General features: G+C 31.8%; 1 protein-coding gene across 1 annotated transcript; it reads left to right on the top strand.

Moving 5' to 3' along the window:
- The first annotated feature begins 5,267 nt into the window (after positions 1-5,267).
- Positions 5,268-13,627, top strand: LOC125864548 (cationic amino acid transporter 2, vacuolar-like). The gene is made up of 14 exons (XM_049544564.1): positions 5,268-5,731; positions 6,668-6,869; positions 7,102-7,186; positions 8,434-8,574; positions 8,656-8,774; positions 8,855-8,951; positions 9,319-9,491; positions 9,622-9,688; positions 10,104-10,262; positions 11,249-11,519; positions 12,017-12,119; positions 12,431-12,543; positions 12,763-12,838; positions 13,389-13,627. Exons 1-14 carry the CDS (start codon positions 5,548-5,550, stop codon positions 13,546-13,548), a joined length of 1,950 nt encoding a protein of 649 aa, XP_049400521.1. The 5' UTR covers positions 5,268-5,547; the 3' UTR covers positions 13,549-13,627.
- The last annotated feature ends 948 nt before the right edge of the window (positions 13,628-14,575 follow it).

Below are 14,575 nucleotides of genomic sequence, written 5' to 3'. Positions count from 1 at the left end.
ATATCAACAAAAATGAAATTCATCATGTGCAACTATTTTTTTTTTTAATATATATATTCTGTTCATATTGATACTTAAAAAGTTAGTACCTTTAGGGAACATCCAATTGAAAAAAAAAAAAAATCATATAAAGGTACATAAAACTCCAACCCCTTTAATTATTATTAAATAAATAAAAACAAAACAAGTCCCCACACTGAAATTGAAAATCACAAAGTAAAGATAATGACTTATGAGGCCTCTATCACATTGAAGTTCTACTCAGTTGCATTAAATTTTCATTTTATATATGAAAAACATTTCAATGTTAGTCACTGTGGCAAATGAGCGAGTTAAGTTGAATATTGAACAAATCAAAATAGGCTGAATTAATACATGAACGAGTCAATAAATAATTACTTAGACTAAATTAGATTAAAAACGAGTCAAAAATCAAGTATTTGATATATTAACGACTATGTTGCTTGGACCTCTTAAAATATCAAGAGGTGTGTGTTAGGTTCTTTAAAAATAGTGCTTTTAAAAGATTTGATATTGGTGCATCATCAAAAATGAAGAATTGCGCACGTTAAATTAACTAAGTATATATTTTAATATATTTTCAACTCAATAATTGTATTGGCTGACTAGCTCTCTAGTATAAAATAATAATAGTGTTAGGTGAACGGATTAATTGAAAGGTCAAGCGTTATTCATACATTTATAATTAATCATACCATAAATAATAAATTATTTCAGTTCATTTATTTTGTCAAACAGTATAATATGAGGTAAATTTTGATAAATAATCATACAAGTATAAAAAAGAAAGATAAAATTAATAAATTCATATCTTGAATCTGCCCTCTATAGATAAGTAATGGTTTGTCGGTTTAGAAATTTGAAAATTTTAATTCACCTCTACGTCGATACTTTCTTTGTCTAAAATATTAACTATCATCTACTTATGGTTCTTCATTATTTTTCGAGGGTCTATCGAAAACAGTCTCTCTATCTATTAGTGTTTTTTGTTTCCACTGGAATTTGAAATCTGAAACCTCATAATTCTTAACCACTTCATTGATCGCGATTACTAACTCACCCTTATTTATGTCTTATAATATAACATATTTTCACTAAACATTTACTGTTCAAGATCAACAATTACTATTAAGAATAAAATTACTTTTTTAATATTAAATTTATAAAATAACAAATAATTCAAAATAACTATTTTTAAAAATTACGATAAATAATTTGAAGACGAAAAATACATTATTTAGTAGTGTAGGTTATGGACCTTTGTGTGCTGAAACCATACTGTATAGTCTGGATGTACAGACTTGTTGCAGTAGTTCCTCCTATGCCTTAAGGTCCCAACTTGCAAGATTTGGTAGGTAAGTATTAATTTACGAATTCGATAAAATTCAATAATTTAAATTTAAATTTTTTAATATATAAATATATTAATTTTGTTATATGCAACACATTCAAGATTTGGTCGGCAGGATCTAGAATTGTGAACTATAAGAAAATGCCAATTTTTTTTATATTTTATATTATATAATATAAATTTAAAAAATTGGTGGGACTTGAAATAATCGAGTGGATGTGGCAAACAAATAAAATTGGACCCCTCATGTACATTATTGCACATTCATTTTCTGAATTTTGACGCAAGTTCATGTTTTCTTGCTTGCGACATTAAATATTCGTTTTGTCTCAAATTATTTATCGTAATTTAAAAATAATAATATCTCACACTATTTATCATTTTACCAAGATAATCTTTTTTAATGTTTCAATCACATATATATCTTTTGCTTGTGTACACGATCAAAGACCTAATAATTATAGGATAAGAGACTTATTCAGATGGTAATCATTTTCGAAAGTTTCTAGAAAGGGATAATGAGAAAAAAACTCAATAATTATACATATAGACAATATAAATAATTATTATAAATTAATAGTATTTTATTTTTAATAAATTATATCGAGTTCACTTATTATGAATATTCACATATAATTACTTTTTATACCATGAACAATTTATCAAAGTTATACTTTTTTTATTTAGAAAAATAATAATTAATAAAGAGGTTTGTGTAATTTATTTATTGTAAACAATTCTCCTTTCTTTCGTCATCAAACATTTTATTTATTTATTTTTAGAAAAAAAGGGATTATGGCCTATTTCTATTACGTATTATATATGGACACGTATTTCCATTAAAGAATATTGTAGAAATATAAGATATTTTATTCTTACTCATCAAAAATGGCTGATTTGCCTTTTGAAAATAGAATCATTTTTATAAAAAAGGCTTTACTTCTAAAAAATATTCTTCTGCCCACTTTTATTTGTTATGTTACATATTTCAAAAATCGATTTGACTAATTTTTAAAATTAAATTATATTACATCAATTTGATATTTTAAATAAAAAATTTAGATATTCAAAAACTATGCAAAAAGTACTATAAATTGCAATTTTTCACATATCAATATGAAGAAAAAATATATCGTAAAATGTTAGTTAAAGTTCTTATAGTTTAACTCTAAAAAGAAAACCATGACAATTAAAAGTGGGCAAATATAATCATAATTTATGAATACGAGCAGGAACGAAGCCAGCTTATTGTTAGAAGTTCATCCAAGCTTTCTTCGACAAAAACTAATAGTCTAATATATGTATGGCTAATATTATTTTCTATATATTTAATAGACATCAAACCCCTTTCGACTAAATCATATATTTATTTCTTTAGATTTTAATCTTAAAAAAATCTGACTCCGCAACTAAATACGAGCACTACCTAATACCGCGTAGGGAACTAATAAAAGAATGGAGACGTATTGGGAAAGAAAATTACTAATTCAAGAAACTCCTAATTAAAACGTCAAACCAAATAATTTATATTTTTCTATTTGAACTCTTTTACTAGTTGTACTAAATTATTAAATATTAAATTTCGATCCAATGAATTTTGTTCTTGCCTCCTTTTTTGACCTTTTTTGTTACATTCTGCCATACTCAAACTACTGAATTTTGGAACATTTAAAAAATTAAAATTGAGTTAATTAATAAGTCAAAAATGGCTAATCCATCTATAGTTAATTGCATGTAAAGTTATTAGTTAATATTCTAAAAATAATAATAAGTTAAAGGAGTTTATAAATTTTAGGCAAATTATAAAACATTGAAGGAGTTGGGTAACGTGTCATAGGCAACTATTTATTATTTATTTATTTATTTGCAAATTTAAAATTGAGTTAAATAAGTCAATATTCCTTATTAATATTAGTCATTTAAATGTAAACCTTTGTCATCTTACTTATAAAATCTTTTGATTAAATGAGTTTTGAGTAAAGTTTTATATTCAATTGTCATCATACTTAAAAAATTATTCATTTAAATAAGTTTTGAGTAACATTTTATATTTGATTGAACGCGAAATTTAAAATGTCATTATACACAATAGGTGTAATATATTAATAATAATTAAAAAATAGTCAAGGTAAACAAATGATTAATAAATTTAACGAGAGTAAATATCATGTCGAAATTAAGACAATAGCTTAATGACTTTAAACCTTTAATTAAAAAGTAAAAGTATTATATAACAACAAAATTATACCAAGTATTTAGAATCTAGAACATCTAAAAATAAAAAGAGCATCATATACTATTTAACGAATACTATTTTATTATCATCAATAAATACAAAAACAGTCCAATCACTAAAATTTATTATTTATAGTTCTTCCATTCCTTATCTGGATAATAATGTCCCCCACCCCTTCCCACCCAACCACACATTCAAATTAGGAGGGTCAAATGAAGGATTTTAAAATTATTTATATTTAATAATTTTTTTATTTGTGAAAAAATGTACGCTCTGCACATAGCTAAAAATATTTATTACGATAATTCATATTTAGAAAAAAGTGTATGTTTTTATATTTATTATATAATTCTCAAAATGTCATGGATCAAAGTCATTTTCATTATATGGTCAATACTGATCTACTTTAATAGATCATATGGATATATATATAATTTTTTTTATAAATTAATTTATGAGCATATACATTTAGTTTTAAATTAAGCAAACTTTATATATATCTCATATTCGATAGAGACTACTTGCCTTTAGAAGTGTAATAATCATCAATGCCTTTTATTAAAGACGAGTGCGACCAACTAATTTATCTATTTATTTATATTTTTTTATTTAAGTCATGTGCGTTTTTTTTAAAAGAAAATATTTTTCATCAAAGAAAAAAATGACATATTTGATTATGCTAAAATCATCTTCCAAAAGTATGATAGAGTTTAGTTCTTAGGCATTAAATTTAATACATTAGTATGGTATTTAGTTGCTAGTTTATAATTTCACATAAATAATATAAATAATGAGAAATTTTATGTATTGATTATGAAGGGTAAAATTGAAATAAGCATGCTTTCTTCATTTTAATTTGTCTGTTTAGTTTTGACTTGACACAAAGTTAGGAATATGTATAAAAAAAGACTTTAGAATCTTGTCGTATAAAACTAAAAATATATACTCCCTCTGTTTCTAAAAGAATGACCTAGTTTGACTTGGAACGGAGTTTAAGAAAAAAAAGAAGATTTCTTAATCTTGTGGTTCTAAATTAAAATTATGTCAAAAGTACCAAAATACCCTTTAATCTTGTGGCCTTAAATATGTCACGTGAAAAACTGAAGTTTAAGTGTTGCCGAAAAAAGAAAAGGGTCATTCTTTTTGAAAGAGACTAAAAAAGAAACTAGGTTATTCTTTTTGACACGGAGGAAGTATAAGATAGACCGAAATATCTTGTAATTTTATAGTCTCAAATAAGTCATATGAAAAATTAAAATTAAAGAATTGTCCAAAAATAAAAGATATTTCTTTTAAAATAGTCATGGCGCGTCACTTCATTCGTACCTTCTTAGCTTAGATTTTCAATTGGACAACATGACCTTGTCGCCCTGTCACTAGAAGAAACCAAGCGCTTGAAAAGAAAAAAAACAAAAGTAAAATAAATAAATAAAAATAAAAAGTACACGAATAACTTAATGCTATATAATATTAATACCTGCATAACTCCATTCCGTTTTGAGCCCAACATTTTTTATTTTTTTTGAAAACAAGGAATGGATAAAAATTAAGTGGTGGTAAGATTCATTTTATAAGCACACGCGCCCTCTTCCGCGCGTGGAGAAACATTTCTGAGAAAATTACTGTTATGTCCTACATAAGCATAAAGCAAACACCATTTCATTGGATTTGTGGGATTTTCTCTGTAAAAATAAGAATAAAATTTCTGCAGAATCTTCCCAATTTTCCTTCTGCTTTCCCAAAAGCCACAAATTTGTAGGAATTTATCCTTTGATGCCTTTGGGATTTGCTCATTTCAAGCACCTAAGCACCCTCTTCCCTTTTAAATAATCCAAGATTGTCATATTTTTATAATCTACATATTCATAGATATAGTATTTATTAAAAAAGATTCAATTTTTCCAACACCCATTTGGAAATTGTTGTTGGTTTCACCATCATGGGTTTTGTTGGTGAAGGTAGTTGTAGTAGTGGTGGTGATAAAGGAGGGTGCTTTATTGGGGGTATGAAAAGTCTTGTAAGAAGGAAGCAGGTTGATTCTGCAAATTCAAAATCATCTTCTGCATCTGGTTCTTCTCATCAATTAGCCAAAGCCTTAACTATACCTCATCTTATTACTATAGGTAAAGATAATGATTGATTCTTGAGTTTTTGTGAATTGGGTTTCAAAAAAATTTGATCTTTTTATTTGTTTATAATTTAGATCAGCTTGTTGTGTTTTTTTTCAGTTTTTTGGTCCTGTGGGGTTCATGTTTATGGTTAATTTGAGCATCTTTTGCATTCAATTCTGTTTTTTAATGAGGTTATTGAATCCATTTTATGCATATGGCAATTTAATATTTATGATCTGTATTCTTATGTTATGGCATGGTAACTTAGTGTTTTCATAGTGGAAATTGAGTTCCTCATAACATCAACAAACAATAGTTATTGGTGTGGTCTAGTGGTCGGTTGAGCAGCATGCAATCTTCCCATATGTTCTAACCTTGGTGGATAGAGTTACTTGATACTTGTTGTCGGTGGAAGGTGGCAGGTCTGTGGAATTAGTTGAGGTGTGCCCAAGCTGGCATAAACCAAAAAAACAATAAAAAAAAATTAGTTATTGTAAGACTAGACAACTTTTCCCTGTTAACATTCAAGGGTGATTCTTTTCTTTAACTTTTATGGTGTTGATTGCTTGGGAGCATAAGTTGAGCAATTTTTTGTTTCAGATTGGATTAGCTAGCTAACTCTAGATATGAGATTCATAAAGCATAGCTGGTTTCAAGTTTGGATAAGGTAGGAGGATGCTAGTAGGTTGTTAGCCTGTGTAAAATTAGTCTAACTATGATAAATCCAATGCATACTGAATTTATTGGGACATCCCCAATTAGATATGCACTGTCCCAAATCGAGTAGAATGGATACATAGCATTCACATAGCTGACTCCAACTAGTTTGGGATTGAAGATTTGCAATTGATTGATCGATTTATATTGAATTTTGCTAGCTGAAGCACGCCTATCTATAAGTTCTGGCCAGCTTAACAATATTTTAAGCCTCGTCATTTGATTTTCCAGGGGTTGGTTCAACAATAGGCGCTGGGGTGTATATTCTAGTCGGCACAGTTGCTAGAGAGCACTCAGGCCCGGCACTCACCATTTCCTTTCTAATAGCTGGAATAGCAGCTGCTCTTTCTGCCTTTTGCTATGCGGAGCTCGCAAGTCGTTGCCCGTCAGCTGGGAGTGCCTATCATTATTCTTACATTTGTGTTGGAGAGGGGTAATTCCACAAAGTTCTTGGTGCATGGATTTTGATATCATGATGAAAATCTTTTGCTAACCTATTAAAATAATTTGAATTTTGATTTTATAAATAATGCATTTTCTCTATGGGACATGACTTGTGATTTCAGTTTTCCTAATTTTCTTATAATAATTGTCATTTTTTTTATTTCTGACTTTTTTAAGTCTAGATATGTTTTTTTTAAAATAAAATCTACTCTTCCTCTCAGTGTTGCATGGCTGATTGGTTGGGCATTAGTATTGGAGTACACAATTGGAGGTTCGGCAGTTGCTCGTGGCATATCTCCAAATCTGGTGCAGCATTTTCTCTGACTTCTGAATTATTCGATTTTGTTCCTTATAAGTATTAAGCAATGCGCCTAGCGGTCTTTTTCTGTGAGATAGCGTTATTGTTATAAAATGATGTGTGCCCCTTCGGACAAAGTAAATTCACTGGCCAGCTGTTCTAGTTTATCATGCGGAAATCTGCTTTGATTGAATCAACTTGTTTCTCTTACTTTAGGCCCTCTGAATTATGTGAAGATAATTGATTAGATATTGAAAGGCAAATAGTTTAAGAGCGACCAGTGTCAATTGGATTATGATCCTGTTTGGATTGGCTTATTTTAAGTGCTTTTAAGTCAAAATAACTTCTAATTACTTTTGTAGTATTTGGATAAGATAAAAAAGTGCTTTTAAGCCAAAAGTCAATCCAAACGGGATCTATTAGAAGAAATCTGCATGTGCCAATATTGTAGTGAAGATTGTGCTTTTGTACATTATCCTGTTGTAACTTGTGATATGGTTTTCACCTATACCAAGAACCAATTTCCCAATGGTAAATGTGAAAGAATGAAGTAGAGAAGGCTTCACTGCACATCCACTTCAAGAGGCTACTTTGAATGGCATATGCCTATCCTCTCCAATACTGCTAATTCATTGATTATGGATTATCCACAAGTGTTTGAGTTTTTTGCTTATAAACTCCCTGAACATTGAAATTTTTTTAGTTATGCTGGTGATAATGTATGCTGGAATGTTTGAGTTTATAGCCGTGTTTAAGTGATTCTGGTGATAATGTATGCTGGAAAACAACACAGCTCTTGGTTCTAGTTGTGAGGAACTCACTTATTGTTATAGTTTACTCCCAAACTTTTGGTAGATTGTGGGTATATTATTATAAATGACTTCAATAGTACTACCAGTTATGTGAACAATTTGTACTGGGAGAGGGAGACCTCCTTTCTCTGTTTTGCTTTTAAGTGGAAATTGATGTGGTATAAGGCATAACTTATCTGAGTTTATCTTCATGTCTCTTTTGATTCTAGATCACTTCCTGGCCCGTTTATCCCTCCTTCAAACCAAATGAAGGAAGAGGCTTAATTGCCATCTTGAAATGTCACTACACTTTGAATGTTCCTTTTTTTTTAAAAGGGTAACTTTATATTCACACCAAAAAATTCATCATCCAAAAAATGATGAATTAGATTAGTCTTTTGTCCATCAAAACACCTTGAATGTTCCTTTGTGACTGTACTTTTGTCATCCTTCTCTGTTTGCAGGCTATGCTTTTTGGAAGTCCAGACAGCTTGCCGTCTTTCTTAGCTCGTCACACAATCCCAGGACTGAATGTTACTGTGGACCCATGTGCTGCAATTTTGGTTTTTCTAGTCACTGGACTTCTGTGTGTGGGGATCAAGGAGGTATTTTTCATATCCAAATACTCATCTCTTTCTTTGTAGTTTGTGCTCTCATTTAATGTCAGTTCAATTACATTTTTGCAGAGTACCATGGTACAAGGATTTGTCACTTCAGTAAATGTATGTGTCATGGCATTTGTAATTGTTGTTGGTGGATATCTGGGCTACAAAGCAGGATGGCCAGGCTATGAGCTTCCTGTTGGGTAATTGGCTGTCCTGCACAAGCATTCTTATGCATTCTCCTCCTATCGATCTGCTTTCTCAGTCTTTCTTTAATTGATAGGTATTTTCCCTACGGAGTCGATGGAATGCTTGCTGGAGCTTCAACTGTCTTCTTTGCCTACATTGGGTTTGATTCAGTTGCTAGTACAGCTGAGGAGGTATTGCCTAAGTCTGTATATACTTTACTCATCCTGTTTAATTTGCTTGGTTGGTTTTGACTTGACACAGAGTTTTTGAAAGTAAAGAAGACATTTAAATCTAGTGGTCTTAAACTAAAGATATTTAGAATGTATGTACCAAAATCCCCTTTAATCTTCTAGTCTTAAACATGCCACGTGAAAAGCTAAAATTAAAGAGTTACCAAAAAAGGAAAGAGACATTCTTTTTAAATTGGACTAAAGAGGAAAGTAAGACAAACAAATTGAAACGGAGGGAGTATCATTTATGAGGGATTATCCCTGTTGAAGATTCTTGGACTTTTAAATTTACCATCTGATTTACTTCTTCTTTTTGATCTCTAAAAAGGTGAAGAATCCTCAACGTGACCTGCCAATGGGAATTGGTTTTGCATTATCAATATGCTGCTCTCTCTACATGTTAGTCTCTGCAGTTATTGTTGGTTTAGTACCCTATTATGCTATGGATCCAGATACACCAATCTCTTCTGCATTTGCAAGCCATGGAATTAATTGGGCAGCGTAAGTTAATCTTTTTGGCCTAATGATGTTGCAGTTAGTCTTATCATTGACGCTAAACTATTTGATGTGAAACTGCCTTTTTACTGTATTATTCTTTATTCTAATGTACTTCCTCTGGATCTCAATACAGATATATAATAACTATTGGAGCTTGTACTTCTCTTTGCTCAACATTGATGGGTTCTATAATGCCTCAGGTACGCAAGCTGTATCATGTAGATTTCGAAGTCTACCTAGCTTGAAATTATTTGACACAAAGTCTGATTAGATTTTTAGTGCTATAAACTTCATTGGGGTGTTTAAAACTATTTGACTTGCTACGTCTATTGAGATGTATAACTTTCTGTACTAAATACTTTGTAATCTTTCCCAGAAATACTTTGTAATCCTTCTCCAACAAATTAAACCTTTCGTCTTGGTGGTACTGTAATACTCAACCATGTTACATGGGAAACTTGATTGCATGTTACTTATAACCACTTTGAGCCTTAGATTTACATTCTATATTATTGGACATACTTGTGTTCTCACTCTCTGAGAGAGGGATAGGCAGAGTTGATTCTTTTTCATGATTGTACTTTTGGCATTAACATTGATTCTTTGTGATTCTAGCCACGGATACTTATGGCAATGGCTCGGGATGGATTGCTGCCTTCATTTTTCTCAGATGTTAACAAGCGGACTCAAGTTCCTGTTAAGGGCACTATAGCAACTGGTTTACTTTCTGGAACCTTAGCATTTTTCATGAACGTTGAACAGTTGTCAGGAATGGTATGCTCACTTTCTGGACGTATTATATTAAATATTTAAACCCAGAGTTAAGTCCTCCATAATCATCTGAGTGATATCAACTTGTTCCTTTTCTTCCTATTTGGCACTGAATCTTCTGCAAATTGAAATGTCTTGAGTACTTCAACGCATAGAGGCTTGTGTCAAAATATGACTTGTAGCATGTTTGATATGGTGTTGAAACACATCAAAAATATCAATTTGTATATTTTTTGTTCTCTTTGTTGTGTGCTGTTCTCCTTGTTTTGGAGTGAGGGAACAAAGACAACAAGAGAGTGATATCTAGGAAGAACATTTGTTTTTGGCTCAAAACAATCTCCCTTTTCATAGCCTTTAGTTGTTTCATTCTTTTTTCATTTTGAGGCTTGTAACTCCTCCTTGGTTAGTGGGAAAGAATTGAGCGAACAACATGATTATTACGAGAAAACCCTTGTAAGCTTAAGTGAAGATTTTCATTGTTAACTAACAGATACAGGATAATGTCTTATTTTTCAATCGTGTTGAGTAAACGTTGGAAGTGTGGTTTTGAGTTATTCACAACTCTCGTTATTTGGGAATAAAATACCAGTTCCAAAAAATTAGGCAGGAATAAGATGTTTTATCTTTTTGACGTTTGTATGGTAATAACTTTCTTTTCATGAAGGGAAAATGTTTATGCCCTCTGGCTCTCTGCTTGTGATTGCTCTCTGCTTGTGATTTGTGTTTAATTCTCATTATTTGGGAATAAAATACCAGTTCCAAAAAATTAGTCAGGAATAAGATGTTTTATCTTTTTGACATTTGTATGGTTATAACTTTCTTTTTAAGAAGGGAAAATGTTTATGCCCTCTGGCTCTCTGCTTGTGATTTGTGTTTAATGTGATGTAATTTTAGCATGTTTTGATTCATGTAACATTGTAAATTTTTAGAAGTCTTAGTTTCCTACTCACGGGTTTTTGCTTGTTTTGATTATGTTTCTGTCTTTACAGGTCAGTGTTGGTACACTTCTTGCGTTTACAATGGTGGCTATTTCGGTATTGATTCTCCGATATGTACCACCAGATGAGGTCCCAGTTCCCTCCTCTTATCAGGAGGCAATTGACTCAGTAAGCCTGCGACGTAGTAGCTGTAGTAGTAGTTCAGATATGGATGTCGAGAAAACCAAAATTCCAGCTGTGACCTCTGGTGATAGCACTCCATTGTTAGGCGAGATTTCAGTTGGGCATCCTCTTGTGGAAAAAGCCGCAGCAAAGTTGAGCTGTAAGTACTAAATTCTTGGTAGTAGGCAGCGGTTTATTATTCCGATGTGACTACTATTTTGTGCTGAAATGATCATGCTATGCTATATAAAATTCAGAAATTGCGACCAAAATAAATCTAATAGGTCGTGTTAAGTATGGTGAAATAAAGAATAGGAAAATCAAGTGGTGAAAAGCAGATCTATGAATTATCTGAAGAAGAAAAAAGCAATAAGAATTGACTTGGGTTTATTGATTATAGTCTTTGTCTCTTTCTCCCACCATTATATAGAAATTATATATCCTTACCTGAGTTACCTCATGATCCAACTGAGTAATTCAACAATAAAAAATTAAAAAAACTGATGCTCGTTAGGTGTACCGTCCCTTCTTCTCCAGTCTCTGTTATCTACGTTGCATTCAGGAGTCAAAGATGTGTTCACTATATTCCTACATTTACAAGGAATAATCTAAGTAGGTATTTCCTACTATAATTTACTTCTCTTGATTTTGTCGCAGATCTAGGAAGCCAAAGGCGGAAAGTTGCTGGCTGGACAATTATGTTCATCTGTATTGGAGTATGCATCGTTACATCCGCTGCTTCAATTGTTAACTTGTCTAAGTGAGCTCTCTTTCTCTGCGATTTTACCTGTTTATTTCTTTCAATTTGGAGGGCAACAGAGGAGGTTTAAGAAGCGAGCAAATGTGTAATAAGGGTTAAATACCAGGAAAGTTTGTACGTGAACTTGGATATAGACATTCATGAATGTATTTCTGGACATGCACATAGATTCTGATAACTATCAATAAATATGATCTAAATCTTGGGATATTTTTGATGTCTCTGTCACAAATGCTGAGGTAGTTAATATGTATTAATCATACATTTTCTTGTACAAAAATTTGACTCTTGTACCTTATTGCTGTGATCAGTCCTGCAAGGTACGCACTGTCCGGAATTGGTGGTTTGCTTCTGATATCTGGTCTAATAGTGCTCACTTGCATAGACCAGGATGATGCGAGGCACAGCTTTGGACACACCGGAGGTATGTTATATCATTATCACCTGATTAAAGGCTTTCACTCCATTGGCTTTGAGCTTAGGTCCAATGAGCCCAATGATCTTTGATATTTTGTGGTAGTGGTCTACTCGTGATCTTCGCCATATCAATTATCTAATTAGATTACTTGTGCTTGATCGATAGTAATGGCTGTTTTACATCTACAAGGACAAATTTAAAACATAATTTTCTTTTCCTATTCAGGTTTCACTTGTCCGTTTGTACCACTTCTGCCTATTGCCTGCATTCTCATCAACGTCTACTTATTAATTAATCTTGGGTAAGCCTTCATGACTTCTTTGCTATTATTTTCAGCACTGCCGAACTATATTTCAGATTTTGGTTTATACCGTTAAGTATGAATTTAGACCTAACTCAATCTCGAAAGCTAACCTTATGAGGTGAGGATTGTCCAACACTCACATAAATAAGGAGACAACAGCCCATTCCCTTAACCAACATGACACACTTTAATACCATCCGCACGCTCAGGTCTAAATATCCAGAGCATGAACAACATAATACAGGTGCCCAACGTTGGATAATCAAAGAATATTTATTAGTTTGACTCTGATACCATGTTGAGAAAATGAACTTGGGCCTAACGGTTGTCCAAAAGTATATGAGGCGCCAAGAACCTATTCCCTCGACTAAATGTAGGACTAGTAAAACATATATGCTGCTTCCTCCTGCACTCGCCTATACTTGCTAAAGATGGACCAATCGTCAATACCAAGAATCACAGCTCGTAATTTACCACTATTTCTTTATCATTTTAATCGAATCATTACTACTCAGCATTGTTAAACCTCTGTTTGCATTTCTTGCAGTGGTGAAACTTGGGCCCGTGTATCCATATGGCTAGTAATAGGAACGTGCATATATGCTTTGTACGGCCGAACCCACAGTTCACTAAAGACTGCAGTTTATGTTCCTTCAACTCACGTGGATGAAATCTACGAAACTTCAGCCATCTCCCTTGCATGTTAACACATGCATCTGTCGAGTCAAGTGAAAGAACCTTGTTTTCAGTTACACACGGTTTACTGAAGAAGCAGCTGTATATTTCGTCTTTCTGCTGATATAAAAACCGCTACATGTTTCAGAATGCTGAAACACATCTCTTTTCCTCTACTTTTTGTCATTTAATTTTTTGTCCCATTGTAGTTTCTACTACTGAAAGAAAAAAGAAAATAAAATTTAGAAATATTTGTTATTGCAAAAGACATTTAGTAGTGTTTGTAATCAGCAGAGGGTAGCTAATTCTTTGAGCTTCTTTGTATGTGTACATAGTTGTGATGGGAATGTGTGGTTCTGGCTATGGGGTACTTGTTGAATGTGTAAATATGTGAAATATAAATATAAAGATTTCTTTGGGTTCCTCCAACAGTACTGGTACTTCTTTTCTTGTTTCTTGTACTTCGCTTTATTATTATTTGTTGTTTTCTTTGCTTCAATTATCATACTATTCGTTGGTGCTATTGGTGTTATCTACTATATTATTTTTTTCTTCAATTTCTATATAATATTAGCTAAAATTTATTTGTTTTTGTTCATTCCTATTGCAATAAGATGGACTTTACAGAGGCTAATAAGGGACTAATTATTAAATTTTTGGTGGAAATTTATTTTACTTACTCTAGGTAAATCTATTATTGATAACTTTGTCTCAACTTTTTTCACAGTAAAAGACTATACTAGATATATTGACCAAGGTTTTATGATTATCCTATTTCACACAAATTGTTTGGTTACAACGAGTTATTGTCATGTAATCATAAGGTTACAAGTTTAAGTTGTAGAAACCGTTGTTTGCATATATTTGATTTAAGTTGCATATAGACCCAATGTAATCTAACTCCTATCCCGCACATAGTGTGAGATGCCCAAAAATCACTCTAAAAGTGGTGAGATTATACGTACAGCTCCCTCAACTCCTTATGGAGAGTTCCATAAATGTTTCGCGAAAAATTCTTTCGGAAGCCATATGACCAAAATATTCACGGGCTAACACATG

The sequence above is a fragment of the Solanum stenotomum genome, chromosome 5 (assembly GCF_019186545.1).
Source record: "Solanum stenotomum isolate F172 chromosome 5, ASM1918654v1, whole genome shotgun sequence".
Lineage (NCBI taxonomy): Eukaryota > Viridiplantae > Streptophyta > Magnoliopsida > Solanales > Solanaceae > Solanum > Solanum stenotomum.
Note: the sequence above shows the minus strand (reverse complement) of the source record. Positions and strands in the feature narration are given on the sequence as shown.